Genomic DNA, 26,799 nt, shown 5'->3' with positions numbered 1-26,799 from the left:
CAGAGATACCAAGGAAACATTTCATACAAAGATGGGCACAATGAAGAACAGAAATGGTAAGGTCCTAACAGAAGCAGAAGATATTACGAAGAGGTGGCAAGAATACACAGAAAAAACTGTACAAAAGACGTTATAATGACCCAGATAACCATGATGGTGTGGTCACTCACCTAGAGCCAGACATCCTAGGAATGTGAAGTCAAGTGGGCCTCAGGAAGCATTATTATGAACAAAGCTAGTGGAGGTGACAGAATTCCAGGTGAGCTATTTCAAACTCTAAATGATGATGCTGTTAAAGTGTTGCACTCAATACGCCAGCAAATTTGTAAAACTCAGCAGTGGCCACAGGACTGGAAAAGGTCAGTTTTCATTCAAATTCCAAACAAAGGCAATGCCAAAGAATGTTCAAATTACCATAGTTTCATTCATTTCACATGCTAGCAAGATTATACTCAAAATCCTTCAAGCTAGGCCTCAGCAGTACATGAACTGACAACTTCCAGATGTACAAGCTGGATTTAGAAAAGGCAGAGGAACCAGAGATCAAATTGCCAACATCCTTTGGATCATAGAAAAAGCAAGAGAGTTCCAGAAAAAAACATCTACTTCTGCTTCTTTGACTATGCCAAAGCCTTTGACTGTGTGGATCACAACAAACTGTGGAAAATTCTTCAAGAGATGGGAATACCAGATCACCTTACCTGACTCCTGAGAAACCTGTATGCAGGACAAGAAGCAACAGTTAGAATCGGACACAGAACAACAGACTGGTTCAAACTTGGGCAAGGAGTACATCAAAGGCTATAAATTGTTATGCTGCTTATTTAACTCATATGCAGAGTACATAATGAGAAATGCCAGCCTGGATGACTCACAAGCTGGAATCAAGACTGCTGGGAGAAATACCAACAACCTCAGATATGCAGATGATACCACTTTAATGGCAGAAAGCGAAAAGGAACTAATGAGCCTCTTGATGACGGTGAAAGAGGAGAGTAAAAAAGCTTGCTGAAAACTCTACATTCAAAATACAAAGATCTTGGCATCCAGTCCCATCACTTCATGGCACAAAGATGGGGAAAAATGGAAACAGTGACAAATGTTATTTTCTTGGGCTCCAAAATCACTGTGAACAGTGACTGCAGCCATGAAATTAAGACACTTGCTCCTTGAAAGAAAAGCTGTAACAAACCTAGACAGTGTATTAAAAAGCAGAGACATCACTTTGCTAACAAAGGTCTGTATAGTCTAAGCTATGGTTTTTCTAGTAGTCATGTATGCATGTGAAAGCTAGACCAGAAAGAAGGCTGCACGCGGGCTGAGTGCCCAAGAGTTGATGCTTTCGAACTGTGGTGCTGAAGAAGACTCTTGAGAGACCCTTGGACAGCAAGATCAATCCAGTCAATCCTAAAGGAAATCAACCCTGAATATTCACTGGAAGGACTGATGCTGAAACTCCAATATTTTAACCACCTGACTCGAAGAACCAACTCATTGGAAAAGACCCTGATGCTGGGCAAGAGTGAGGGCAAGAGAAGGGGCAACAGAGGAAGAGATGGTTGGATGGCATCTCTGACTCAATGGACATGAGTTTGAGCAAACTCAAGGAATTAGCAAAGGACAGAGATGGCTGGCATGCTGCAGTTCATGGGGTCACAAAGAGCTGGACATGACTTAGCGACTGAGCAAGGGTTAGGAAACCAGAATATACATTGCAGGACAGTGGCCCAGTGTGAAGTGTCAAAGCCTGAGCAGTATGAGGAGGGTATCCATGCAGTGGGAATTTGAGAGTAGTGAAGCTGGCATCAGATGTAAGAAATTGTTTAGGGTAAGGAGGGCACCAGTCCTGAGGGACAAATAGTAGTGTCACTGAATTCAGAGCCTGAAAAGGATATGTGCAGGCATCCATGTGAGTAGCTTATCACACTAGCAATGAAAGCATTCACAATGGAGAGTGACCTGGTACATTATGCAGAATGACCAGAGCCTAAGCTGGGTGAGGAGGGTGTGAGGGTGTGAGGCAATGGCAGGAAGAGGGGACCAAATCAAATATATTTGAAGATAAAGAAAGTCAAATTTTTCAGCTATATAAGGAAGTTATATATATGAAAAGGGAGACAACTAGAATGAACTCAGTGGAATTGGATTGGAAGCAAAGATAGGGATATGAACTGATAGTTTTTCAATATGTATAGATATATCTATATATATAAAGGTATTTTAATGTATACATATGTATATGTGTGTAAACCTATACACACATATCTCTTAGCTCTCATTTGGAATATTGACTTCCCAACAGCTATCAGCACGTCTAGCACCCAGATCTTTAATTTCTAAATGTCATTCTCCACTAAAAAGAACCAAGTTTCCTCAGAGAGATGGCTGATTTCAGGCTAAGACAGGGGAAGCACAGAAGAGTCTGAAATATCTTTTTGTGCCAGAAAAACAAGGAAATGCTCAAGAATGAACAGGTCCATGTCAAAGGGACACAGAAGTTAGCGTAATGACCAAATCTGGGATATTTTGAGCACCAAAATAAATATAGTAATGGATGATAATTCATTGAATAAAATGAGTATCCACAAATTCATACTAATAAAAAAATGAATAAACTGAAAGTTTAATGAGGAAGCATCTCCCCACAAAATAACAGAGAAAAAGAGCAACTTTAGAGAAATTTAGCACATACTTTCTTTTTTTTTTTTTTATAGTCAGCAATAACTTTCATTTAATGTACATGACTAAGATAGCACATACTTTCTTAATCAAATTATCAAGGTTAATATCATCAGTACTGGGACAAATCAAATTAGGGTACAACCTGATAAAATACAAGAGAACATAGTATCACTTCTGTGACATTCCTGTCAAAGATGTATAACCTGAATCTAATAATGAGAAAACAAACCTAACTTGAGAGACATTCTGACATTCTACAAAATAACTGGTACAGGTTCTTCAAAGGTAGTAAAGCCACAAATGTCAAAGACTGAACAATTGTTTACATTGAAGGAAACATAACAACTAAAGTAACACATTTATTCTAAACTAGATCTTATTGCTGAACAGGATGTTATTAGAACTGGAGAAACTTGAATGAGATCTGAAAATTAGATGGTAGCATATATCCATGTTATTTCCTGATTTTGCTGGTTGCATTTTAGTTATGTAGATATTAGAAAATATGTAAACACTAAAATATATGGGTGGAAGGTAGTTTCTGATACTGTCCTCGCAAATTTTATGTTTGAGACGGTTTCAAAATAAAGGGGTTTCAAAATAAAGTGATGAGATTGTCAACTTCCTTCAACTTTCTACCACGTTAACCTTAAAAAAAATAAAATTGTTTTGCCAATCTGATAGGCTCCCCCAAAAGGAATCGCATTTTAAAAGACTTCATAGCACTAATTCCCTTACTATTGTTTATCTTCTCTCTCCACTAGAAAGGTAGTAGCGATCTTTGTTTACTCACTAATGTTCCCCAAGTGCCTAGAAAGACAATAGAAATCTGATGACTATGGGGATGGATGCCACAGAATGCTCAAGAAATAATAGATTATCAGCCTTATTATTCCATTACTGGAATGTAAACTGCACGGGGGCAGGAAATTTTGTGCTTTTATGCACTGGTATATTTGCAGAGCCTAGAACAATTCCTGCACACGGAAGACTTCAAAATATTTGTTGAACAAATATTCTTCTCGTGTGCCAGGCACAATACCGGTTTGTTTTTTTTTTTCTTTTTTTTTTTATTATTATTATTTTTTTTTTCCAGTGGGTTTTGTCATACATTGATATGAATCAGCCATAGATTTACACGTATTCCCCATCCCGATCCCCCCTCCCACCTCCCTCTCCGCCCGATTCCTCTGGGTCTTCCAAGTGCACCAGGCCGGAGCACTTGTCTCGTGCATCCCACCTGGGCTGGTGATCTGTTTCACCATAGATAGTATACATGCTGTTCTTTTGAAATATCCCACCCTCACATTCTCCCACAAAGTTCAAAAGTCTGTTCTGTATTTCTGTGTCTTTTTCTGTTCTGCATATAGGGTTATCGTTATCACCTTTCTAAATTCCATATACATGTGTCAGTATGCTGTAATGTTCTTTATCTTTCTGGCTTACTTCACTCTGTATAATGGGCTCCAGCTTTTAAACCGCCAATATCAGCCCCAAGGTAAGTGGTATTGTATTATCATTTGGGAGTTCCAAACTGCCTAGGGCTGCCCAGTCGGGATCCCCCATTGCTCACCTTGGCTACAGGTTGCTGCTTTTCCTCAAGATCCCAACGGGATCTCATCGCCTCAGCGGCCCCGACCAGCTTGCTCGGAATCCGGCTCCTCTTTCTGCCCTTCTTGAGGGTCCTCCCGCTCCTTTGCCTCTCTGGCTCCATGAGCCTGTTGAGAAAGATCGCTTTTCAGCTCTCTGAGAAAACCCCGACGCCCTGATGGCCCGGGCTGTCTCCAGAGTGGGGAGGAGCAAGGGCTTTGACAGCCTACCTACCACCTTCCTCAGATCCTCTCAAATCAGTTTACTGAGCGCTCCCCGCCCACCGCGGAAAGCGAGGGCGCCAACCGTCTTCCCCGTTACTCCACGCAGAAAACCACGCAGCACCAAGGCAAACGGCTTTACTGCCGACGCTGGAGGCCGAATTCGAAACGGCCCCCCAACGGCGCAAACGCGCCTCCGTCAGTTAGGAAGAGGGAAGAGGGCACTTTCTAACTGCTTCTCTGCCAAAAACCACTTCCCAGACTCCGTATCCCCGAAGACGCCGAAAAGAAGCCGGGAGTGAGAGTAAAGATGACCTCCGCCTCTGCCTCAGCCACGGGTAGAGAAGCCGCCGCAGCAGCCTCCCCAACCGCGCGGGGCGTTTGAATGGGCCGGAAGTGGGGGTACAGCGACTTCCGGCAGTTGGGCTGAGGCAAGGGAACGTCAGGGATGGCGACCAAGAGACTCGCAAGGTATGCAAGGCGGTTCTGGGCGGTGGCGGGGGGTCGCTCCTGATCCGGCGCTGGCGTCCGCGTCAGTATCCGCCGCGTTCAGCCTCCATTCTCTGCAGTTTGGGCGTGCACTGGCCAGCCTGAACTGGAAGGTCACTCTTCTGGCACTTCAGTCTCGAGCCTCAGTTAGCTCTTTGTAGGAGCGTGGAAGGACCAGGGAGGGCTCTCGACTCTGCCCCTGAGCCAGTGTCTGCCGATTCTAGGTCTCCGGGAACATTAAGAACGGCCTTAGGGGACCATTCGGAGGGGACCATTCGGAGGTCACCGGCAGCTATCAAGATCCCTCCACCTATCAAGCTGTTCACCCCACCACTTACTAGTGATCTGTTTAATTCGTAGTGTGAATCGTGGCCTTTTTCCTGATTCTTGGACACGCTTTTCACATTTCTGATTAATAGAAACAGTGGAATGCATTCGTGAAAGCATTGGTTTCACAGTTGAATCATCCTGGTTTCACATACTAATTACGTGTTTTCTGGCAAATTGCCGAATTCGATTTCTCACCGATTAAATGTAGGTAGCAGAAGGGACTATTTTGTACAGTTGTTGAGGATGAAATGAGATCACCATCTTAATTCAGTGAGTAATATGTCCGTAAAGAATCCGCCTGCAGTTCAGGAGACCAGGGTTTGATCCCTGGATTGGGAAGATTCCCCTGGAGAAGGAAATGGCAACCCACTCCAATATTCTGACCTGGAGAATTCCATGGACAGAGGATCGCAAGAGTCAGAAGACTGACTCAACTACCACCTCCATTATATAGTAAACAATCAAAAGATGTTAGCCATTATTCTCAACTTCCCATCACAGGTCAAACAGGGAAACTAGAATGAGTGGTGTGTGCCTGGTTAAACTACTTAGCAAAGCATTGAATAGTTTTGTCTCAGGACACTTAAGATGTCAGTAAGCCTAAGACCTCAATAAGCATGGAAGCAGATATTCACTGGAGAAAGACAACCAGACATGACTTTCTCAATATTAGAGAAGCCATGTTTGGCATAAGCCATTTTGTGGTCTGAGGCTGGCCACAGTGATCTTTTTTTTTTTTTTTTAATTTATTTTGTTGTTGGCTGCACTGGGTCTTTGTTGCTATGCGCAGGCTTTTCTCTAGTTGCAGCAAGCACAGGCTACTCTCTAGTTGTGGTCTGCAGGTTTCTCATTGAGGTGGCTACTCTTGTTACAGAGCACAGGCTCTAGGGTGCACTGGCTTTGGTAGTTGGGGAGGGCGAGCTCAGTAGTTGTGCTGCATGGGGTTAGTTGCCCCTCAGCGTGGGAAGTCATCCTGGAGCAGGGATTGAACCCATGTCCCTTGCATTGGCAAGTGGATTCCTAATCACTGGACTGCCAGAGAAGTTTGGAAATTAATGCTATTAAAGAAACAAAAGAGGGAACATAGTAGGTGCCCTGTAAGTGTAAAGAAAGACATATTCTTTAGGACTTGAGTTCAGTCGATAATAAATGTAGAACTATTTATAAATAGTGCCAAGTTGATAATTTTGATGAAAATAAATTCTAGTGTCTTCTTAAGACTTTATATTTTACAATGTGCTTTGTTGTCGACAACTGACAGATCTTTCAGAAAGAGACAGCAAAGACTTGAGAGAAAATATATTACAATTTTTCAACAAGAAGTAAATTGCCTAAACACCGTCAAGTGATCATATAGCAATTTGACATTCTGTTGCATTGAAGTATTGGCTTAAGTATTACATAAAGAAGAATGCATTTCTTTTTTTTTTTTTTAGAAGAGTGCATTTCTTATTAAAATTTAATCTTTAAAATGTAAAATAAAATAAAATAATAAAAATAAAATAAAATTAAAAAAAAAAAAAGAAACAAAAGAATGCAGAAACAAATAACTGTTACCAGGCAAGAGAAGTAGCAATGGCAAAGATAATATCTCAGAAGTAAAGACTCTTAGTCCTGGGAATTCCCTGGTTGTCCTGTGGTTAGGGTTCCCAGCTTCCATTGCAGAGGGTACAAGTTTGATCCCTGCTCTGGAAACCAATATCCTGCAAGCTGCCAAAAAGAGAAAAAAAAAAAAAAAAAAAATCCCTAGTTCTGTTTCAATGGTAAAGATTAGCCTGAAGCACTCAACCATCTGATCACCTGGAACCCAAGGGATGATGATGTTGACCTTTTTGACTCTCTTGACTTCAATCAGCTAATGTTTGGAACCTCAACCACCTAAGCCCTTACATGAAATATGCATGTACCGTTAGCTTAAACTTACCCAGTTTTGCAGTTTAGGGGCGACACTGGTGTGGGAAACACCAGGAAAGATCCCTGCTGTTATACTTACTTGCTGCAAGTAATAAATCCTTCCTTCTGCTCTTCGCCTTGGTGGTCTTTTGGCTTGACACCTACCAAGAGGCTTCAGGTAACAAGCTCTTCCCTTTCTGTGGACTTAGAATATTGCCCATAAGGATCCTTTATTATATATTACCTTACACTAGTTTTCCATGAATATCTAGTTTATTTACCCAGATAATTTAAACTCCTAGAAGACTAGACCTGCCCTCTCTCCTCTCCACTGTGCTATTTACATAGCAAAGGCTTGAAAAATACAAAAGCAAAATTAACTTAGGTTTTCAATGCATCTTTACAACCACTTGAGTTCCTCATTATTACTATAAAATAATAGGAGCACAGAGAAACAGTCTGTTTGCAAATATGCACTATGAGGCCCATGCAGGTAGAATGACTTGTTGTTCAGTCACTTAGTCATGTCTGACTCTTTGTGACCACATGGACTGCAGTACGCCAGGCTTCTCTTTTACTGTCTCCTAGAGTTTGCTCAAACTCTTGTCCATTGAGTTGATGATGCCATCCAACCATCTCATCTTCTGTTGCCCCCTTCTCCTCCTGCCCTCAATCTTTCCCAGCATCAGGATCTTTTCCAATGAATCAGCTCTTCGCATCAGGTGGCCAAAGTATTGGAACTTCAGCTCCAACATCAGTCCTTCCAATGAATATTCAGGGTTGATTTCCTTTAGGATTGACTGGTTTGATCTTGCTCTCCAAGGACCTCTCAAGAGTCTTCTCCAGCACCACAATTTGAAAGCATCAGTTCATCAGCATTCAGCCTTTTCTGTGGTCCAACTCTCATATCCATACTTGACTATTGGAAAAACCATAGTTTTGACTAGATGGACCTTTGTCGGCAAAGTAATGTCTCTGCTTTTTAATATGCTATCTAGGTTGGCCATAGCTTTTCTTCCAAGGAGCAAGCATCTTTTGATTTCATGGCTGCAGTAATCATCCACAGTGATTTTGGAGCTCAATAAAATAAAGTCTGTCACTGTTTCCATTGTTTCTCCATCTATCTCCCATGAAGTGAACCAGATGCCATGATCTTTGTTTTTTGAATGTTGTTTTGAGCCAGTTTTTTCACTGTCTTCTTTCACATTCATCAAGAGGCTCTTTAGTTCCTCTTCACTTTCTGCCATAAGGGTGGTGTCATCTGCATATCTGAGGTTATTGATATTTCTCCCATCAGTCTTGATTCCCCCTTGAGCTTCATCCATGTCGGCATTTCTCATGATGTACTCTTGCATATAAGTTAAATAAGCAGGGTGACAATATACAGCGTTGACGTACTCCTTTCCCAATTGGGAACCAGTCTGTTGTTCCATGTCCGGTTCTAACTGTTGCTTCTTGACCTGCATATAGGTTTCTCAGGAGGCAGGTAAGGTGGTCTGATATTCCCATCTCTTGAAGAATTTTTGACAGTTTGTTGTGATCTACACAGTCAAAGGCTTTAGTGTAGTCATTGAAGCAGAAGTAGATATTTTTCTGGAATTCTCTTGCTTTTTCTATGATTCAACAGATGTTGGCAATTTGATCTCTGGTTCCTCTGCCTTTTTTAAATTGAACTTGTACATCTGGAAATTTTGAGATCATGTACTGTTTGAAGCCTCACTTGAAGAATTTTGAGCATTACCTTGCTAGCATGTGAAATGAGTGCAATAGTTTGTGTAGTAGTTTGAACATTCTCTGGTAGAATGACTACTAAAGTCAGAAGAATGCAAAGAACCAAAGTCTTTTGCCCTCAAAGTCTAGTTCAGTTTCCTCTCAATCACAATACATTAGTACATTAATAATGAGAGTTATACCATCAGTTTGTTAACTTATGTAAACAGGAATATGAATGAGTTTGTTGAACATACCTGGATTGTTTTACATTTTTAGGCAGCTTGGATTAATTAGGAGAAAGTCAATTCCACCAGCAAATGGAAACCTAGGAAGAAGCAAATCTAGTAAGTAATGTGCCTCATTTCTTTACATTCTGTAGTCTTGCACTTTTAACACTGGTAATACATAAGGACACTCTGATCTTTTGCAGAACAGTTGTTTGACTACTTAATTGTCCTTGATTTTGAGTCCACATGTTGGAATGATGGGAAACACCACCGGAGTCAGGAAATAAGTAAGTCTGAACTTTACTGCCAATGGCCAAAGATCCCCTGGAGAAGGGCACAGCAACCCACTCCAGTATTCTTGCCTGGAAAATCCCATGGACAGAGGAGCCTGGTGGACTACAGTCGTTGGACATGGCTGAAGCAACTTAGCACACAGCATGCTGCTGCTGTCCGACCCCATAGACAGCAGCCCACCGGGCTCCGCCATCCCTGGGATTCTCCAGGCAAGAGCACTGGAGTGGGTTGCCATTTCCTTTTCCATAGCACACAGCATATGCAGTGCTAAATAAGAAAACAAAATGATCTGCGGATTGGTAATTTACTATGAAATCTGACTTGACAAAAAAGACCCACAAACCTAATACCTAAGTGTGTCACCATATAAAAGAATTGTTTTGGGATTATATTCAAAATCTCAACTACATAGAAACTGATAAAAAAATACCCTTGCAAAAAGAACTATGTTTCAACTTTCATATGGTCTTCTAATTATGGAAATACATTCAAGAGTTTTAAATAGATATACCTGTAACTTTAATAGTTTGATTTATTCTTTGGCATGATTTTATATAACCATTACGTTGCACTGCTTTGGTCATTTTAATGTGCTTTCACTAAAACAATGATTGTTTAATAATACTATGTGAAGGTAATGTCAGTATATACTTAATTTAAAGTGATTACAGCATTAGTTTAACAATAATGTATTCAACTGTCAATTGATGATCCTTTCATATAGTTGAATTTCCAGCGGTATTACTGAACACATCAACTGGAGAGATTGAATCTGAGTTCCATGCTTACGTTCAGCCTCAGGAACATCCAATTCTTTCTGAATTTTGCATGGAACTGACAGGCATAAGGCAGGTATGCCCTCTCTTTTCCACTTCTCATCCTCCCATTACAACAAAACACAAGCAGGAAAGATGTAAATATTGAAATTCAGAAATCACTTTCAGAAAGAAAAGCTATATGCCATGTGGAATTAGATTCATTCACTGTTAGAAATACTGTCCCCTCCAGAAGCCCATTGGAATCTTTAAAAATCAGAAAAAATTGGACTTCTACGGTGGTCCAATGATTATGACTTTGCACGCCCACTGCAAAGGTTGTGGGGTTGATCCCTGGTTGAGAAATTAAGATTTCCCCATGGTACAGCCAAAAAAAAATTGGAAAGAATAGGGTTATGAAAATGTATATCAAATGTATTTTATGGAAATTAAGTGATATCAAATTTCTGCCTATCAGATATCTTTATTGTATTTCTGTGTGATTTTAGATTAGTCAATGTAATTTTTCTAATCTTGCAGAATTCTAATTGTTGTATTATCTCTCTCCTGTGTGTTTAAACATCTTTTCACTAGATAAACTGCCAGTTAAAACCTCTTCTTCCTTGTTGTATATCCTCCTCATAGTGTCTAATTATTTGCACAATAATTATGGAATTCAGTTATTGAATTCAGATTATATGACTGTATTTAGGCTCAAGTTGATGAAGGAGTCCCTCTGAAGATTTGTTTATCTCAGTTCTGTAAATGGATTCAGAAGATTCAGCAACAGAAGAAAATTATTTTTGCTACTACAGTTTCAGATAGTTCCACTGCTGAAGTAAAATTATGTGCGTTTGTTACTTGGTCAGGTAAAAAAAATAACTTATATTTAACAATCATTAATGAGTAGCATTGGCACTAGGTAATTCTTTATCTCTAGTACGAATTATATTTGTTACCTTCCTGGGCCACAGAAAGAAATCTTAAATGTCTAGCATGATGTTAACCAACAAAAGTAATGTTATTCATATTTTTTAAATTTTAAACACCTTTAAAAGTTAAGCTCTAACTTTTAAGAATCTTTCTAGATTTCTCTATTCTCCTGAATCTGGGCAAAGACCAGTGAAAATTTTTTTATCATGGTATTTCTACAACTTTGATAAAAAGAATCCATATTCAACTTGCAATCTTTGCTTTTGTACATTCACGCTTCTAATGTAGACATCAAGGGAAAAAATGGGCCATTTAAAGTAGATCTTTTATATGCCCTGACAGAGCATTGCCATTAATAGTCATTGTTAACAGTGCTCTGTCATTGACAGCATAGCATTGATAATTGTGTTTGGGTCTGTATGGTCAGGCCACTCAAGATGGCTGTTCTCTTGTTCTCTGTATACCCCTGCTTGACCTACACCCTACTCATATGACTGACCTCTCCTCTTAATACATACTTGCCCTTAGCCCCAGCTAGTGATTGTTCTAATCTTTAGATCTTTAGACCAGAATCTTTATCTCCACCGTGATAGCTTATCAAAGGGTCATGAAGGGCTTTCTCCTCAGCTGCTTTCCCTGGCACCTGATGAACCAACTGATGTCAATTCCCTCTATAACTGGTAACACCTTGCCGAAGGCTGCTGCCATGTCCTGCCCACCATCTGCTTCACATGATGCAGTATGCTCCAAGACCTTGCTTCAGACATGTACAATCCCCCTGTTCATTAAACCCTTGATGTCTCTGTCACTGACTCTGGGCTCTTTTCTTTGGTCTTGAGGTTGGGCAAGTACAATGCTTGCATGGCTTTGGGTTACAGCCCAACAGGGTCCCTGTAAGATGTTTGGTTTCTCAGTTATATTAATATTTTATAAAATGTTGAACGCAGATGATCTTTTCCATCTAAGCCTTGTAATGTGACACCTTACTCTTCTTTCTGAAATGTCAGTTTGTTTTACTGGGCTTTTAAGAAATCGTTTTGAAACTTAGTTACTGATCTAATTTCTTAATAGTAAGTTATGAATAATTGTTAAATATTAGGGCAACAAAATCTTACTCTGCTATTATATGTTGCATAGTATATAATATATAACATATGTTATATATACTCTATATAAAATATAGTATAGTGTATGTTGTTATGTATTATTCTAAGTCCTATTATTCTGTTTTATGTCGACTTTCAGCATTTTGTTTATAAATGGCACAAGTGAAAACTGTTAGCATCATTGACTTTGTTCTAATATTCTTGATGCAGACTGGGACTTGGGGGTTTGCCTGGAGTATGAATGTAAAAGAAAACAACTGTTAAAACCTGTGTTCCTTAATTCTTGGATTGATCTCAGAGTAACTTACAAGGTAAGGGGGCATGTTCACTTTCCTTCTATTGAAAAGTTATTAAACTTTATCCTACACATAGGCTTCCCTGATAGCTCAATTGGTGAAGAATCCACCTGCAATGCAGGGGACCCCGGTTTGATTCCTGGATCAGAAAGATCTGCTGGAAAAGGGATAGGCTAGCCACTCCAGTATTCTTGGGCTTCTCTTGTGGTTCAGCTGGTAAAGATCCACCTGCAATGCAGGAGACCTGGGTTAGATCCCTGGGTTGGGAAGATGCCCTGGAGAAGGGAAAGGCTACCCACTCCAGTATTCTGGCGTGGAGAATTCCAAGGACTTTATAGTCCATGGGGTCACAAAGAGTCAGACACGACTGAGCGACTTTCACTTCACACATGGGTATGGGTTTCTACAAACAAAATATTTTTTTGAAAACAAAAATATTTCAAAACAAAATATTTTGTTTTGAAGCATCCATATAAATACTTTTCTTAAAGTATATAAAAACAACACAAAAATAAGCACATTTCAAATCTAATAGAATAAAAATCATGAAAAGTAAATGGCTAAATGTATAGCCTTTCACATAGTAATTTTTTTTAAGATATATTGTCTTTTATTTGACTAGATTTTCTATAGAAGAAAACCAAAAGGACTCAGTGGTGCCCTGCAGGAAGTGGGAATGCAATTCTTGGGACGAGAACATTTTGGTTAGTATATCTTGAGATTAATTTTATTATGTTAGTCATTTTATTTTTATACAGTCTTTCATTTGCATCTCATTTTTCAGTGATGTCACTAACAAAGAATATCCTCAGCCTGAAAAAAGCCCTAGTCTGTACATTCAGATTGTTTCCAAGATTTTCAAATTACCACTTCCTTAAAATATTGTAAGGTTTTATATAAGACTGTTACCTAGTGGATTTCTAATTTCTTAAAAAAAAAAAAAAAAAAGAATTAGCCATATCAAGTAGAGATTATAAACAAATGCCCAAATAATAGAGTAGACTAGTGAAAAAACTGAACAAGACTGTTAGACTACGCATAAAACATGGTCCCTACAGAATGTTGGTCATATTTTTTATATATATTTTAGTTTTATTCAAGTATAGTTGATTGACAATGTTGTGTTCATTTCAGGTGTACAGTAAAATGATTCTTACATACATATACATGTATTCTTTTTTAGATTCTTTTCTCATTTGGGTTATCACAGAATATTGATTAGAATTTCTTGAGCTATACAGTAGGTCCTTGTTGGTTATTTGTCTTATATAAGGTAGTGTGTGTATGTTCACACTACTTCTGATTTATACCTCACCCCTTTTTCCACTCATATCTGAAAATCTGTTTTTGTTTTATAAATAAATTCATTTATATCTTTTTAAAAAATCAGATTCCACACATGAGTGATATCACATTTGTCTTTTTCTATCTGATATACTTCACGTAGTATGATAATCTTTAGGTTAGTCCATGTGACTGCAATTGGCATTATTTCATTCCTTTTTATGGATGAGTAATGTTCAATTGTATATATGTGCCACATCTTCTATATCCATTCCTCTGCTGATGAACATTTAAATTGCTTCCATGTCTTGGCTATTATAAACAGTGCTGCAGTGAACATTGGGGTGCGTATATCTTCAGATTATGGTCTTCCCTGAATATATGCCCAGGAGTGGGATTGCTGGATCATAATAGTAGTTCTATTTTTAGTTTTTTAAGGAATCTGCATACTGTTCTGTAGTGGTTGTACCATTTACATTCCTACTGACAATGTAGGAGGGCTCCCTTTTCTCCACAGCCTCTCCAGCATTTATTGGTTGTAGACTTTTTGATGATGGCAATTCTGACTGGGGTGAGGTGATACCTCATTGTAGCTTTGATTTGCAATTCTCTGATAATTAGTGATGTTGAACATCTTTTCATGTGCTTTTGGCCATCTGTATGTCTTTGGAGAAATGTTTGTTTGGGTCTTCTGTCCATTTTTCAATTGGGTGATTTGCTTCTTTTTAGCATAGAGCTGCATGAGCTGATTATTTTGTTTGTTTATTTTGAAGATTAATCCCTTGCTTGTTGCTTCATTTGCACATATTTTCTCTGATTCTGTGAGCTGTCTTTTCATTTTCTTTATTGTTTTCTTTGCTATGCAAAAGCATTTAAATTTAATTGGGTCCCAATTATTTATTTTTATTTTCATTTTCATTACTCTAGCAGATAGATCAAAATAAATACTGCTGTGATTTATGTCAGAAAATGTTCTGCCTGCATTTCCCTCTAAGAGTTTTATGGTGTCTGGGCTTACGTTTAGGTCTTTGATCCATTTTGAGTTTATTTTTGTGTATATTGTTAGAGAGTGTTCTAATTTGGCTCTTTTACATGTAGCTGTCCAGTTTTCCCAGCATCACTTATTGAAGAGACTGTTTTTTCTGCATTGTATATTCTTGTGTCCTCTATCATAGATTAATTGACCATAGGTATATGAATTTATCTCTGTGTTTTCTATCTTGTTTCCTTGATTTATATATCTGTCTTTGTGCCAGTATAATACTATTTTGATTACTATAGCTTTGTAGTATAGTCTGAATCAGGGAGCCTGCTTCCCCTAGCTATGTTTTTTTGTTTTTTTTAATCAAGATTGCTTTGGCGATTCTGGGTCTTTCGTGTTTCCCTACAAATTGTAAGTTTTTTTGTTCTAATTCTGTGAAAAATGCCACTGATAATTTGGTAGGAATTGCATTGAATTTGTATATTGCTTTGGATAGTGTAGTTACTTCACAATATTGGTTCTTCCAGTCCAAGAACACAGTATATCTTTCCATCTCTTTGTGTTATCTTTGATTTCTTTCATCAGTATCATAAGATACGCTGTATTTCATATAACATTGTGGAGTGTTCTGAGTATAGGCCTTTTGTCTCCTGAAGTAGGTTTATTCCTAGGTATTTTATTCTTTTTGATGCAATGGTGAATGAAGTTGTTTCTTTAATTTTTCTTTATGCTCTTTCATTGTTGGTATATAAGAATGCGAGATTTCTGTGTGTTGATATTATATCTTGAAATTTTACCAGATTTGTTGATAACTCTAGTAGTCTTCTGGTAGCATCTTTAGGATTTTCTATGACTAGTATCATGTCATCAGCATCCAGTATCAATTTTACTTCTTTTCCAATTTGGATTCCTTTTATTTGGTTTTTTTCTTTTCTGATTGCCATGGCTAGGACTTCTAAAACTATGTTGAATAAAAATGGTGAGAGTGGACATCCCTGTCTTATTCCTGATCTTAGAGGGAATGCTTTCAGCTTTTCCCCATAGAGAATGATGTTAGCTGTGGGTTTGTGTTATATGGCCTTTATTATTTTAAGGTAAATTCTCTCTATTCCCACTTTCTTCAGAGCTTTTATCATAAATGGGTGTTGAATTTTTGTCAAAATCTTTTTCTGCATCTATTGAGATAATCATGTGGTTTTATTTTTTAGTCTTTTTCTTTTAGAGTATAGTTGATTAACAGTGTTATTAGTTTCAGGTATACAGCAAAGTGATTCAGCTGTACATATACATGTATCTATTCTTTTTCAAATCCTTTTCCCATTTAGGTTGTTACATAATATTGAGCTGAGTTCCCTGTGCTATACAGTAGTTCCTTGCTGATTATCCTTTTTTAAAAAAATATTTTTTTAATTTATTTGGCTATACTGAGTCTTAGCTGTGGCACATGAGGTCTTTGGTCTTTGTCGCAGCATGCAGAATCTTTAGTTACCAGCATGCAGAATGTAGTTCCCTAACCAGGGATTGAACCCCAGCCTCCTGCAGAGTGTTAGCCACTGAACTACCAGGGAAGTCCGCATCCATTTTATTTTTGTTTTAATTTTTATTGTTCTTTTTTTTTAACCTTTATTTTGTATTGGAGTATAGCCAATTAACAAACTATGTTCTGATAGTTTCAGGTGAACAGTGAAGAGACTCAGCCATACGTGTAAATGTATCCATTCTCCCAAACTCCCCTTCCATCCAGGCTGCCACATAACACTGAGCAGTGTTGCATGTGCTATACAGTAGGTCTGTGTTGGTTATCCATTTTAAATATAGCAGAATTTATCTGTCAATCCCAACTCCTAACTGTGGCTCCCCCCACCATTCCCCCTGTTACCATAAGTTCTTTCTCTAAGTCTCTGAGTCTGTTTCTCTTTTGTAAATAAGTTCATTTGTATATATAGATAGATAGATTCTACATGTAGGTGATACAGGATATTTCTCTGTCTGACTTACTTCAGTCACTGTGACCATCTGTAAGTCCATCCATGTTGTGGCAAAGGCATTATTTCATTCTTTTTAATGACTGGGTAATATTCCATTGGGCTTCCCTCGTGCCTCAATGATAAAGAATCTGCCTGCAATGCAGATATGAGTTTGATCCCTATGTTAAGAAGATTCCCTGGAGAAGGAAATGACAACCCACAGCAATACTCTTGCCTGGGAAATCCCTGGTGAGCTACAGCCCATTGGGTCACAAAAGAGTCAGACATGACTTAGTGACTATAACTACTACAAACAATATTCTGTTGTATATATGTACCACTTCTTTATTCATTGTTCTGTCAATGGGCACTTAGATTGTTTCGATGTCTTGGCTATTGTAAACAGCACTGCAGTGAGCATTGAGGTGCATGTATCCTTTCGGGCTATGTTTTTCTCCAGATACATGCCCAGGAGTGGGATTTCAAGATCATATGGTAGCTCTGTTTTTAGTTTCTTCAGGAACTTACATATGTTTTCCATAGTGGCTGTATCAATTTACATTCCCACCAACAATGTAGGAGGGTTTCCTCTTCACACCCTCTCCAGCATTTACTGTTTGTGAATTTTTTTATGATAGCCATTCTGACTGGTGTGAGGTGAGGGATCTCTAGTTTTAATGTGCATTTCTCTGATAATTAGTGATGAATATCTTTTGTGTGCTTCTCAGCTATCTGTATGTTTTTGGAGAAACGTCTATTTAGGTCTTCTGCCCATTTTTTGATTGGGTTGTTTATTTTGATGATATTTAGCTGCATGAACTGTTTGTAAATTTTGGAGACTGATACCTTGTCTGTCACATCATCTGCAAATATTTTCTACCATTCTGTGCATTGTCTTTTCATTTTGTTTATGGTTTCCTTTGCTGTGCAAAAGCTTTTGAATTTAATTAGATCCTATTTATTTCTTTTGTTTTTATTTCCATTACTCTGAAACAGATAAAAAAAGATATTGCTGTGATTTATGTCAAAGAGTGCTGTGTGTTTTTTTCTCTAAGAATTTTATAGTGCCCAGTCTCACATCTATGTCTTTAACTCATTTTGAGCTTATCTTTATGTATGGTGTTGAAGAATGATACCTAGAGACAAAAAGAAAGCACAGTGATCTTAAAACGTATGGGCTGGAGCCAAAGAAGTTCTAAGGGAAGTTTGTAGCAATACAGTCTTACTTCAAGAAACAAGAAAGCCTCAAACAACCTATCCCTACACCTAAAGCTAATAGAGAAAGAAGAACAAACAAAATCTAAAGTTAATAGAAGGAAATAAATCATGAAGATCAGAAATAAATGAAATAGAAACAAAGAAAACGATAGCAAAGATCAGTGAACCTAAAAGCTGGTTCTTTGAAAAGATAAAATTGAGAAACCTTTAGCCTGACTCATCCAGAAAAAAAAAAGGGAGAGGACTCAAATCAACAAAATTAGAAATCAAAAAAGAAAAGCTGACATCACACAAATACAAAGGATCATAAAAGACTACTACCAGTCACTCTGTGGCAATAAAATGGACATCCTGGAAGAAATGAACAAATTCCTAGAAAGGTACCAGTAAGAAATAGAAAATAATTATGAACAGACCAATCCCAAGTACTGAAATCAAGACTGATTAAAAAACTCCCAACAAACAAAAGTTCAGGACCAGATGACTAAATGTGAGAAATCTTTCATTGGTGAGGCTGCCACAGCTTTCCACAAGACCATTTTTTATGATGAAAATTAGTGGATGATCATAAAACCAACTGTATGTTCCAATTTCTGCTTAGGTGGTATATATTTCTTTACATAGGTACCACTAAATTCAGTCTTTGATATCTGTTTCCTCAGGGTTGGATGATTCTCGGAATACTGCCCTTCTTGCTTGGAAGATGATCAGGGATGGTTGCTTAATGAAGATAACAAGGTCTTTGAACAAGGTTAGTGGTGTCTTGCCTCTTTATTCTGTTATTTCAAACTCCAGAAGTAATCATAGGCTAACTGAAATGTTGATGTTATGTATGCTGTCATTTATAGATCAATCAGTGCTGACGTTTTTCTTTTTTGTCATCTCATATAATGTATACTAAAGAAATTATGAATGCAGAGTTTCTAAAGTTGTTGGTTTTGTCTGTGGAATCATAGGTTTCCACTAAGAGGAATCCTAACATTTTCACCAGAAATTTGAATACGGATCAAGTTAAAGAAACATCAGCCTGTACCAATAACACTCATGATCCCAGCATATATGGTAGGGAGCCTAAAAATTCAATAAAATCTTACAAGAAAATTCAAATGAAGTCTGTTGGTGTGAATTCTCCTATAAAGGATCAGTTACAACAAAAGGACAGCATAAAAGCAGGTCTTTGCAATGTCAGAAGCTGTTTCTCTCTCTTTAATGCTACTAAGTCCTGGACTTCTCTGGGGCAGCTGCAGTCTTCCAGCTGGAATACACCTATGCAGAAGCAAATAAACCAACATCTTGCATTTAATATCAATTCTAAGACTTCAACAGTTGATTCAGAACTGGTACCTGTTTCAACTACCATTTCATCTTTTAATAATGTTTCTGATATGGAAGTCAGTTCTGCCCTTGACTGTTTACCTATGTTGGCTGATTGGGAGGATGTAGCTTTACTGCCAGCATCTCAGCCCGAGCAAAATATATATTGTATACCTCCTGTTAGTGACTCAAATGTAGACACTTCACTTAATTCTGGAGAAAGAGTAATGGTTTTAGAAGAATCTGAAATGTTAAGTCATGAAAACTTTGGAGGCACAGAAGAAACTCCTCAAAAATCTGTTACCTCTAAGTCTATTGTATATAAGAGTCCCCATACCACTATTTATAATATAAAGGAAGCCAAAGATCCAGGTTCAGATACTTTTGGCTTTAAATTACCTGAATGTAAATCAAGTAATCTCAACAGTGTTAATTCCAATGTGTCTCATCCTTTAGTTTTGGGGAAACATCCTCTTTGTTTAGATGATAGTAAAAGGAATCCATCCAGTCCTCCACTTTTCCCACCAGCAAAAAAACAGACTTTCACTATTCATGAAGAAAAGCCTGCATCATCTAATGACTCCCCAGGAGCAATTTCTTCCTGGAAGATTCTCCCTTCTGTCTTAACTTCTACAGTTAATCTGCAAGAGCCTTGGAAGAGTGGAAAAATAACACCTCCTTTATGCAAGTGTGGCCGAAGATCTAAGAGACTTACTGTTTCTAATAATGGACCAAACCATGGAAAAGTCTTCTATTGTTGTCCTGTTGGGAAGTACCAAGAAAAGAGAAAATGCTGTGGTTACTTCAAGTGGGAACAAACACTTCAAAAGGAAAGAGCGAACAGTATAGTTCTATCTCATTCCCCAGGAGGACTCACTTTTAGTTCTCTAGAAACAAACCTTATTTGTGACAGAAATGTAAATTTTTCTACTAAAAATTCACTGAGACTCAGACCTTCAATGAGAAATTGACCTTTTTTATGTCTAAACTATGTTTTTACTTCAGTATGACTTTTAGTGCAGTAAAAAATATGTATAGGGCTACATGTTGTGAGGACTTTGCATATCTGAGCTCTGTAAGCTACTCTGGGGCTATTCAGCACATTCAAACACACACACACTGAAAATAGAAAACAATAATATCACAGCCTTCTAATTTCATACACCAGTTATCTAATTTGTCTTCTCTCCATGTGTGAATCCTGATTGTCCCCTGAATTTCCACACGAGTATGCTGATAATGTCTTATACTATTTTATTTATATTTCATATATTAACTGTTACCAAACTTATCATACTTTTTTGAAGAACCACAAATTAAATACTTGGTAAACTGTATTTATTAGATTAAATATAATAGCAATATTAATACATGATATCCTATTTCTTTATATTGAATTATAATTGTCATACAATATTATATCAGTTTCAGGTATACAATATATGATATCCTTTTACACTTAGACCTTGAAATGAATTTTAAATTGTTTTTAAATTGTTTGAATAACAATGTGACCAATAAAAAATCCCTAGACTATTTTCAGGTAGATACTTGTACTTTGAGAATTATGATAATCTATTATTTAAGACTTCTCTAAAAACTTTATAACTTGTTTCATTTTATTTCAACCCTTAAAAATTTGTTCTGATTTATAGTCAATGTATTGGTAGAATTACTCAACTAAGATCTGAAATGCAATAGGTCAGAGATTTAGTTCAGAAATTGCTTCTACACTATGTGTTTAAAAATTCCTCAACAACTGGTGGTATTCTTTTTATATTACCAATTATAAAAACATTGACACTGATGCAGAGGAATTTATTGAATGTTTTATTTCAGAATCCAGCCTATGAGGTTATAACCACAGGATATTTTAAATCAATTAGTTTATAAGCATACTATCACATTTTTTACCACCTTTTCATAATCTTTAATTTTACAGAGTCTTATTTTATAGAGACCATCATAATTAATGGAATAGACTTAAGTTGTTTCCCATTCTTTCTTCCTCAGTTCATTTCTTTTTATCTTCCCACTAATAGTCTTTGGCAGCTCTTGAATAAATTCTACCTGTAGATATCCAAGGGAAGAAAATTAGGCCAGAAGTTTTCATCTTTAGACAAAGTCAATTATATAACAGTTCCATTGTGAACTCTAGGTGAAAGAATCAGGACACCAATTGGGGGGTTTTTTGGTAACAGCCAAAAAAGGGAGAATGGATATTGTTGAGGATATTTTTTTGATATTTAGTATTTACTATAAGTCCAGTAAGCCAAATGACCCTACAAATTAGGTTAAGAGTTTCATTTTAATCTCAAAGATTCTGTTTCTTATCCATGTCATTAGTTCAGTTTGAAGTGTTAGTGTTTGGTATAGCACATTTCAAGAGAATGTTCATTAAAATGGAAAAAATAAACAGCTGAAAATTTCCGGAATACTAAGCAAATACTGTTCTTAATTAGAGTACCTACCTTTCTGGGATATTTGTAAGGTGCTGTATTTCTTTTTACATGCTCCTGAATCTCCTTTTTTAGTTGTTCTTGATCATGTGACTTGTAATCAGGATTCAGAACAATAAAAGCCTTTACTACCTAAAATAAATATTTGAATGATGAGTTGTATATTTTTATGTTTCAATGTATCTTTCACTTAACTTGGGAATCTAAATAAATACCTCATGTGGTGAGCCAAAATGTTTATTAGGGTCTGATCTCAGCTTTATGCTCTTAAGCCAGCCAGTTGACTCCCACACCTAGATTTTATATCTAATGTGTGTGTGTGTGCTCAGTTGCTCAGTCGTCTCCAACTCTGACCCCATGGACTGTAGCCTGCCAGGCTCCTCTGTCCATGGAATTTTCCAGACAAGAATACTGGAGCAGGTTGCCATTTCCTACTCCAGGGGATCTTAATACAACAGAGCTTTTGGAACCCCTACTTTGATTTTGATTTATATTTGAACTGTCTCATCTCACTGCATCTTAAACTACTTTCTGACCTGTTTCTGATCATTTCTGCTCTTGACTTCTTGCCTCATCTGTTATCCCCTTCAAAAAATTTTCTTTTGGAAACTTGGTAGTGCACTAAGCACAGTCTTTTATAAAACAACACATCCTGATCTAGTCTAGCTTATAGGTCACCACCCTCAGTATGGTCCTAATAAACAGTCTTCTCACTGGGTTTGCCATATCCTTGTTAAAAGAAACAGTTCACTGAGACTGTCCACTCTTTATTCCATAGACACTTCTGTTGACGCAAGGCAGTTGTGTATGTGTGTCTATGCATGTATATCATTTTATTCTATTCATTATTTGACATTTCATAAAATTTATTTGTATTTATGCTTGTTCTATTGCTTATCAACATGTTTATGAATTAAAAACTTTCATCCTTGCTATAAGTGAATTGTGCAGAGGCAAGTTATTTTAAGAACTAGTGTTTGTAATTACTGGTTTGCATACTGATTACTCATGCACCTTGGATAAAATCTAACTTATCTTTATAGAATTCTTTATAAACCATGACAGAAAATGATAAATTAAAAAAGAACAATCTAACATGGTTAAGGGCATGAACTCTGAAGTACACAACCTGGATTTGAGTCACATTTTGCCTGTAATCTCAGGCAAGTTAGGACACATCTCTGCCTCAATTTCCTTCTCTGTGAAAGGAGTTTATGAGGATTAAGTAGATCAACATGGGTATAGGGCTTATAACAATATCTGGAACATACATACTAAGTCATTAAAAATATTAGGTATTAGTTGTAGTAATTTCTTTTGCACAGAATTTCAGGGAAACTTTGAAGCCCACTTACAGATTTTAGGTTAAAGAAATCTTATACTTCTACAACTAATACCTAATATTTTTAATGACTTAATATGTTCTGAGTATTGTTATAAGTCCTATACCTATGTTAACTTATTTAATCCTCACAAACTTTTTTTTAAAGAAATTAAAAATCATTTTTAATTTTATTCTCCAGAGAAAGCCAGCAAAGTGGTGTGAATTATTTCTATTTTTCCTAAGACATTTATACTTAAAAATGGAACCCTGCTGTACATTACAACTTTGTATCCTTTTCTCTTTTTGTAATTTTTTTGTTGAAGTATAGTTGATTAAGTGTTTTATTAGTTTCAGATGTACAGCAAAGTGATTCAGATATAGATAAAATATTGCTTTTTTCAGATTTCTTTTCCCTTATAGATTTATTACAAAATATGGAGTGTAATTCCCCTCACAGAATCCTTTTACAGAGGAGGAAATGACTGATGTTAAGGGAGAGACTCATTCCACCTACTGATGGAATTCAGAGCAAAGGGACAAACTTCAATAATCACTGAATCTTTTCCCTACTTGCATTACTGGAATGTAGAATATTATTGACCATGCCTGGCAAAAAGGACCTGAAGAGTGGCATGGAATCTTTAAACCCAGACTACTATGTGATCAGCCCCAACAGAAGTAAGCTCTCAGGACTTCTGTCTTGTTTATTATTTTCTGAAGCCTCTACTTACTGACCGACCCAACTTGCTTCTAGTTACTTAGTTCCTATCTCTGACCTTGTTCCTAGTCCTGTTATCTGATGCCAGCCTATCCTCAGCTACACTCAGGGCCATGTTAGTTTCCAGATCTGAGTAACAACTTGAACCTATCTAATTAGCTTCTGACTTCCCTGGTGGCTCAGATGATAAAGCGTCTGTTTACAGTGCCGGAGACCCAGGTTCGATCCCTGGGTAGGGAAGATCTCCTGGAGAAGGAAATAGCAACCCACTCCAGTATTCTTGCCTGGAAAATTCCATGTATGGAGGAGCCTGGTAGGCTACAGCCCATGAGGTCGCTTCTGGTGTGAACCTGGGTTGTTGGCATTCACACTGTCTTTGCCCCAATACTCCATGGAAAGGATTAAAATTCTTTATATTGTGTATATTTTCAATCTCATTCTGTAGCAGTTCATTCTGATTAGCATATTTCTATCTGACTAGCATATTTAATAATGAGTCTCTAAATTACATAATTAGTGAATGAATCATTTAGGTAATTCTGTTTCAATGAACTACTGTTTAAAAGTATGTGTTAGACTGCCAACAAACTAAGGTAGAAATGAATCAGTTACCTCTCCTCTGATGGGATCTGGACTGCTGACAACAGCTGACTCTGCAACTGCAGGATGTTCAATCAGGGCACTTTCTACCTCAAACGGACCAATTCGGTAACTGGGAAATAAAACATAAGGCAGGAATTTATAAAGGTGAGCAAAAAGTTCACTCCAAACTACTAACAAGCAGTCAATACAGACATATCCACAGATGAAAATTACCCAGAAGATAATATGATATCATCTGCTCTTGAAACAAACCAGAAATATCCATCCTCATCCATATAGCCCCTGTCCCCAGTGATGTAGAAATTGCCTCGTAGAGTTGAAGCTGTTTTTGTAGGATTATCCTGTAAAACAAGTAATAATTTTATTTTGAATGTTATTCTTTGATCCAGTTGGATTTTTAAATATTTAAGGAGAAGAAAAATTTTGGTGTTTTTAAGAATTCTTAGAATGAAGAGGAGCTAACATGAGAAATAGAGATGGAAGTCTAACATTGAGCCAGCCCAATATCACAAAGGTAAACTATAACTACAAAGACTAGTCATGCTGGGAAGTTTTTTAGATTGGTCACAAAATAAATATTGCAGGAACTTAGAGGAGTAGGCTAAATAAGCCTTTTGCTAATTGGTTAATATCTCAACACTCATAGGAAAAAAGAGAAGTCAATACACAGAGTTAAAGTACCAATACCTAATGAGTCAAAGAACAGGGTTTTATTGTGTGTTTGTTATGTATTTGGTTTGGCTTACACAAAAATAGAAAATTGATTCTGTAAATCTGGCAGGAAGCAAAAGAGTATTGTTAACGTTCTGTAAAATTTACTGACAGAACCTGGGCCTTAGATTATATTGGTGTAAACTTTTCTCTAATTTGTATACTGTAATTAGAGATGAAAGTATGTTTGCAAACAGTGAGGAGCTTGGTTTTACTTAAGTCCGCTGCCCCATTCTTTGTTTCTCTCACTCTTTCCATAAAGGGAGACCACTAATCAGATTTCAGGAAAATTATTGGGGGCTGATTTACAGTGGAGTGGATTAATGATGTTAAGAGGGCAGTCTCCTTTCTAGGGCCCCCTTCCTTTTACTTTCATGGGCTTGGAGCAGTGATCTAGCCTGGGGGGACCAGCATGCCCTTCTTTCATAAGCATTTGGGTGTTTCTTCAGTTCCCTGTCTGAGGGATTACTGTTCAGGACAACGAATATCTCAAGAAAAGGCCAAATAGCTATCCTAGTTGTATTTTGTGGCAAATAGGGATAGTTACCAGGCACTTCTGGGAAATAAATAGGAAATGAGATGCTATTTAGTAATAAGTCTCTTACTATATAATGGGTAAAAAGGCCAACTGGTCTGTTAGGTTGAACTCGAATGCCAATATCTCCTTCTTTTCCAGGTGGTAGAACATTGCCATTTACATCTAAAATCTAGGATGAAACAGAGTAATTTATTTAAGGAAATTTTTATTTAATGCCACATATGAAATCTTTGCATTGCATTTTTTGTTTCTGTTTTGCCATTTAAGAATGCAGACTTCAGAAAAATTTTAAGTTTAAAAAATTAAGCAAAATTAAAATTAAAAACTTTAAGTTCCTAAGAGAAATATAGTTATTTAAATTCTTATTGTAAATTACATTGTAAAATACAGGTTAGCAAAATGTGACAGAATAAAATTTTTCTTTAATTCTGTCATCCAGCAATAATCACATTCTAGTAATATCCTTTGAGATGATATAGACAGAAAAAAATAGGATCATTTTATAATATAGTGTTTTGCAACCCGCTTTTATCATTTGTCATATATCTTAGTGTCTTTTTCTTTCATAAGTATTTCATTACTGGTTTTCCAACTTTGTGAAACAAACAAAATCTTACCTCAGAAGCCAAATGTGAGTTATCAGGAAAAGGGGACTGTTTTGTGGCTGAGACAGTGGTGGGTAAGCTGAAGCCTTGCTCTCTTATCCCCTCATGTTCTCTGAAGTACCTAATAGTAGCTGGCATTTATTAAGCACTTACCACATCCTACATAATAAATTTTAATGCTCTGTTTCGTTAGAACAGATAGACATGTGCTATCTTCTTTCGTCCTTAGACAACCCTATCTGGTTAGGAGTATCATTATGCTCATTTTACATGTAAGGAAACAGAGGCAGAGAGTTGTGCCACGCAGTGCATGACTGAGGTGAAATTCAAATCTCAGCAATCACACTGTAGAGCCTGTGCTTTTCATCATTATACTTCTCTGTGTAATCTTTCCAGGGAGTCCAATTCATTTTCTAAAATTACAACTAAGCATTTCTCAGATTGCTTGCTTACCTATTCTGCTCTTTTAGCTGTTTCTACATATGAAAACTTTACGCTGCTTTTATATACACGCTTCAAATCTGAGATGTCGCTTGTTAGCAAAGGA

General features: G+C 37.2%; 3 protein-coding genes across 12 annotated transcripts in view; 1 reads left to right on the top strand and 2 right to left on the bottom strand.

Moving 5' to 3' along the window:
• Window positions 1-4,642, bottom strand: part of REXO5 (RNA exonuclease 5) — a 54,025-nt gene extending 49,383 nt beyond the window's left edge. For 2 of the 3 annotated variants that reach the window (XM_061152968.1, XM_061152970.1), the window contains exons 1-2: window positions 4,503-4,641; window positions 4,256-4,400 (exon numbers count right to left, since the gene is read on the bottom strand). In XM_061152968.1, coding sequence (XP_061008951.1) covers window positions 4,256-4,396 — 141 coding nt within the window. In that variant the 5' untranslated portion in view covers window positions 4,397-4,400; window positions 4,503-4,641. Of the gene's footprint in view, window positions 1-4,255; window positions 4,401-4,502 lie in introns of all 3 variants that reach the window. The other variant, XM_061152969.1, reaches the window with a different exon arrangement.
• A 184-nt stretch (window positions 4,643-4,826) lies between these two features.
• Window positions 4,827-26,799, top strand: part of ERI2 (ERI1 exoribonuclease family member 2) — a 53,579-nt gene continuing 31,606 nt past the window's right edge. For 5 of the 8 annotated variants that reach the window (XR_009694425.1, XR_009694424.1, XR_009694426.1 and 2 more), the window contains exons 1-8: window positions 4,827-4,964; window positions 9,195-9,262; window positions 9,349-9,432; window positions 10,164-10,291; window positions 10,907-11,063; window positions 12,444-12,544; window positions 13,152-13,233; window positions 18,643-18,731. Coding sequence is in view for 5 of the 8 variants with exons in the window: in XM_061152975.1 (XP_061008958.1) it covers window positions 4,942-4,964; window positions 9,195-9,262; window positions 9,349-9,432; window positions 10,164-10,291; window positions 10,907-11,063; window positions 12,444-12,544; window positions 13,152-13,233; window positions 18,643-18,731 (732 nt within the window). In the remaining 3 variants the exon portion in view is untranslated. Of the gene's footprint in view, window positions 4,965-9,194; window positions 9,263-9,348; window positions 9,433-10,163; window positions 10,292-10,906; window positions 11,064-12,443; window positions 12,545-13,151; window positions 13,234-18,642; window positions 18,732-18,936; window positions 21,909-26,799 lie in introns of those variants that run through there. The other 3 variants (XM_061152973.1, XM_061152972.1, XM_061152974.1) reach the window with 3 other exon arrangements.
• ACSM3 (acyl-CoA synthetase medium chain family member 3) overlaps window positions 21,111-26,799 on the bottom strand; it is a 48,355-nt gene continuing 42,666 nt past the window's right edge. Inside the window, exons 10-14 of the mRNA XM_061152977.1 lie at window positions 25,715-25,816; window positions 24,612-24,739; window positions 24,408-24,507; window positions 21,766-21,885; window positions 21,111-21,364 (exon numbers count right to left, since the gene is read on the bottom strand). Of these exons, the coding sequence (XP_061008960.1) occupies window positions 21,278-21,364; window positions 21,766-21,885; window positions 24,408-24,507; window positions 24,612-24,739; window positions 25,715-25,816 (537 nt within the window). The 3' untranslated portion in view covers window positions 21,111-21,277. The remainder of the gene's footprint in view (window positions 21,365-21,765; window positions 21,886-24,407; window positions 24,508-24,611; window positions 24,740-25,714; window positions 25,817-26,799) is intronic.

The sequence above is a fragment of the Dama dama genome, chromosome 10, assembly GCF_033118175.1.
Source record: "Dama dama isolate Ldn47 chromosome 10, ASM3311817v1, whole genome shotgun sequence".
NCBI classification, from domain to species: Eukaryota; Metazoa; Chordata; class Mammalia; order Artiodactyla; family Cervidae; genus Dama; species Dama dama.
Note: the sequence above shows the minus strand (reverse complement) of the source record. Positions and strands in the feature narration are given on the sequence as shown.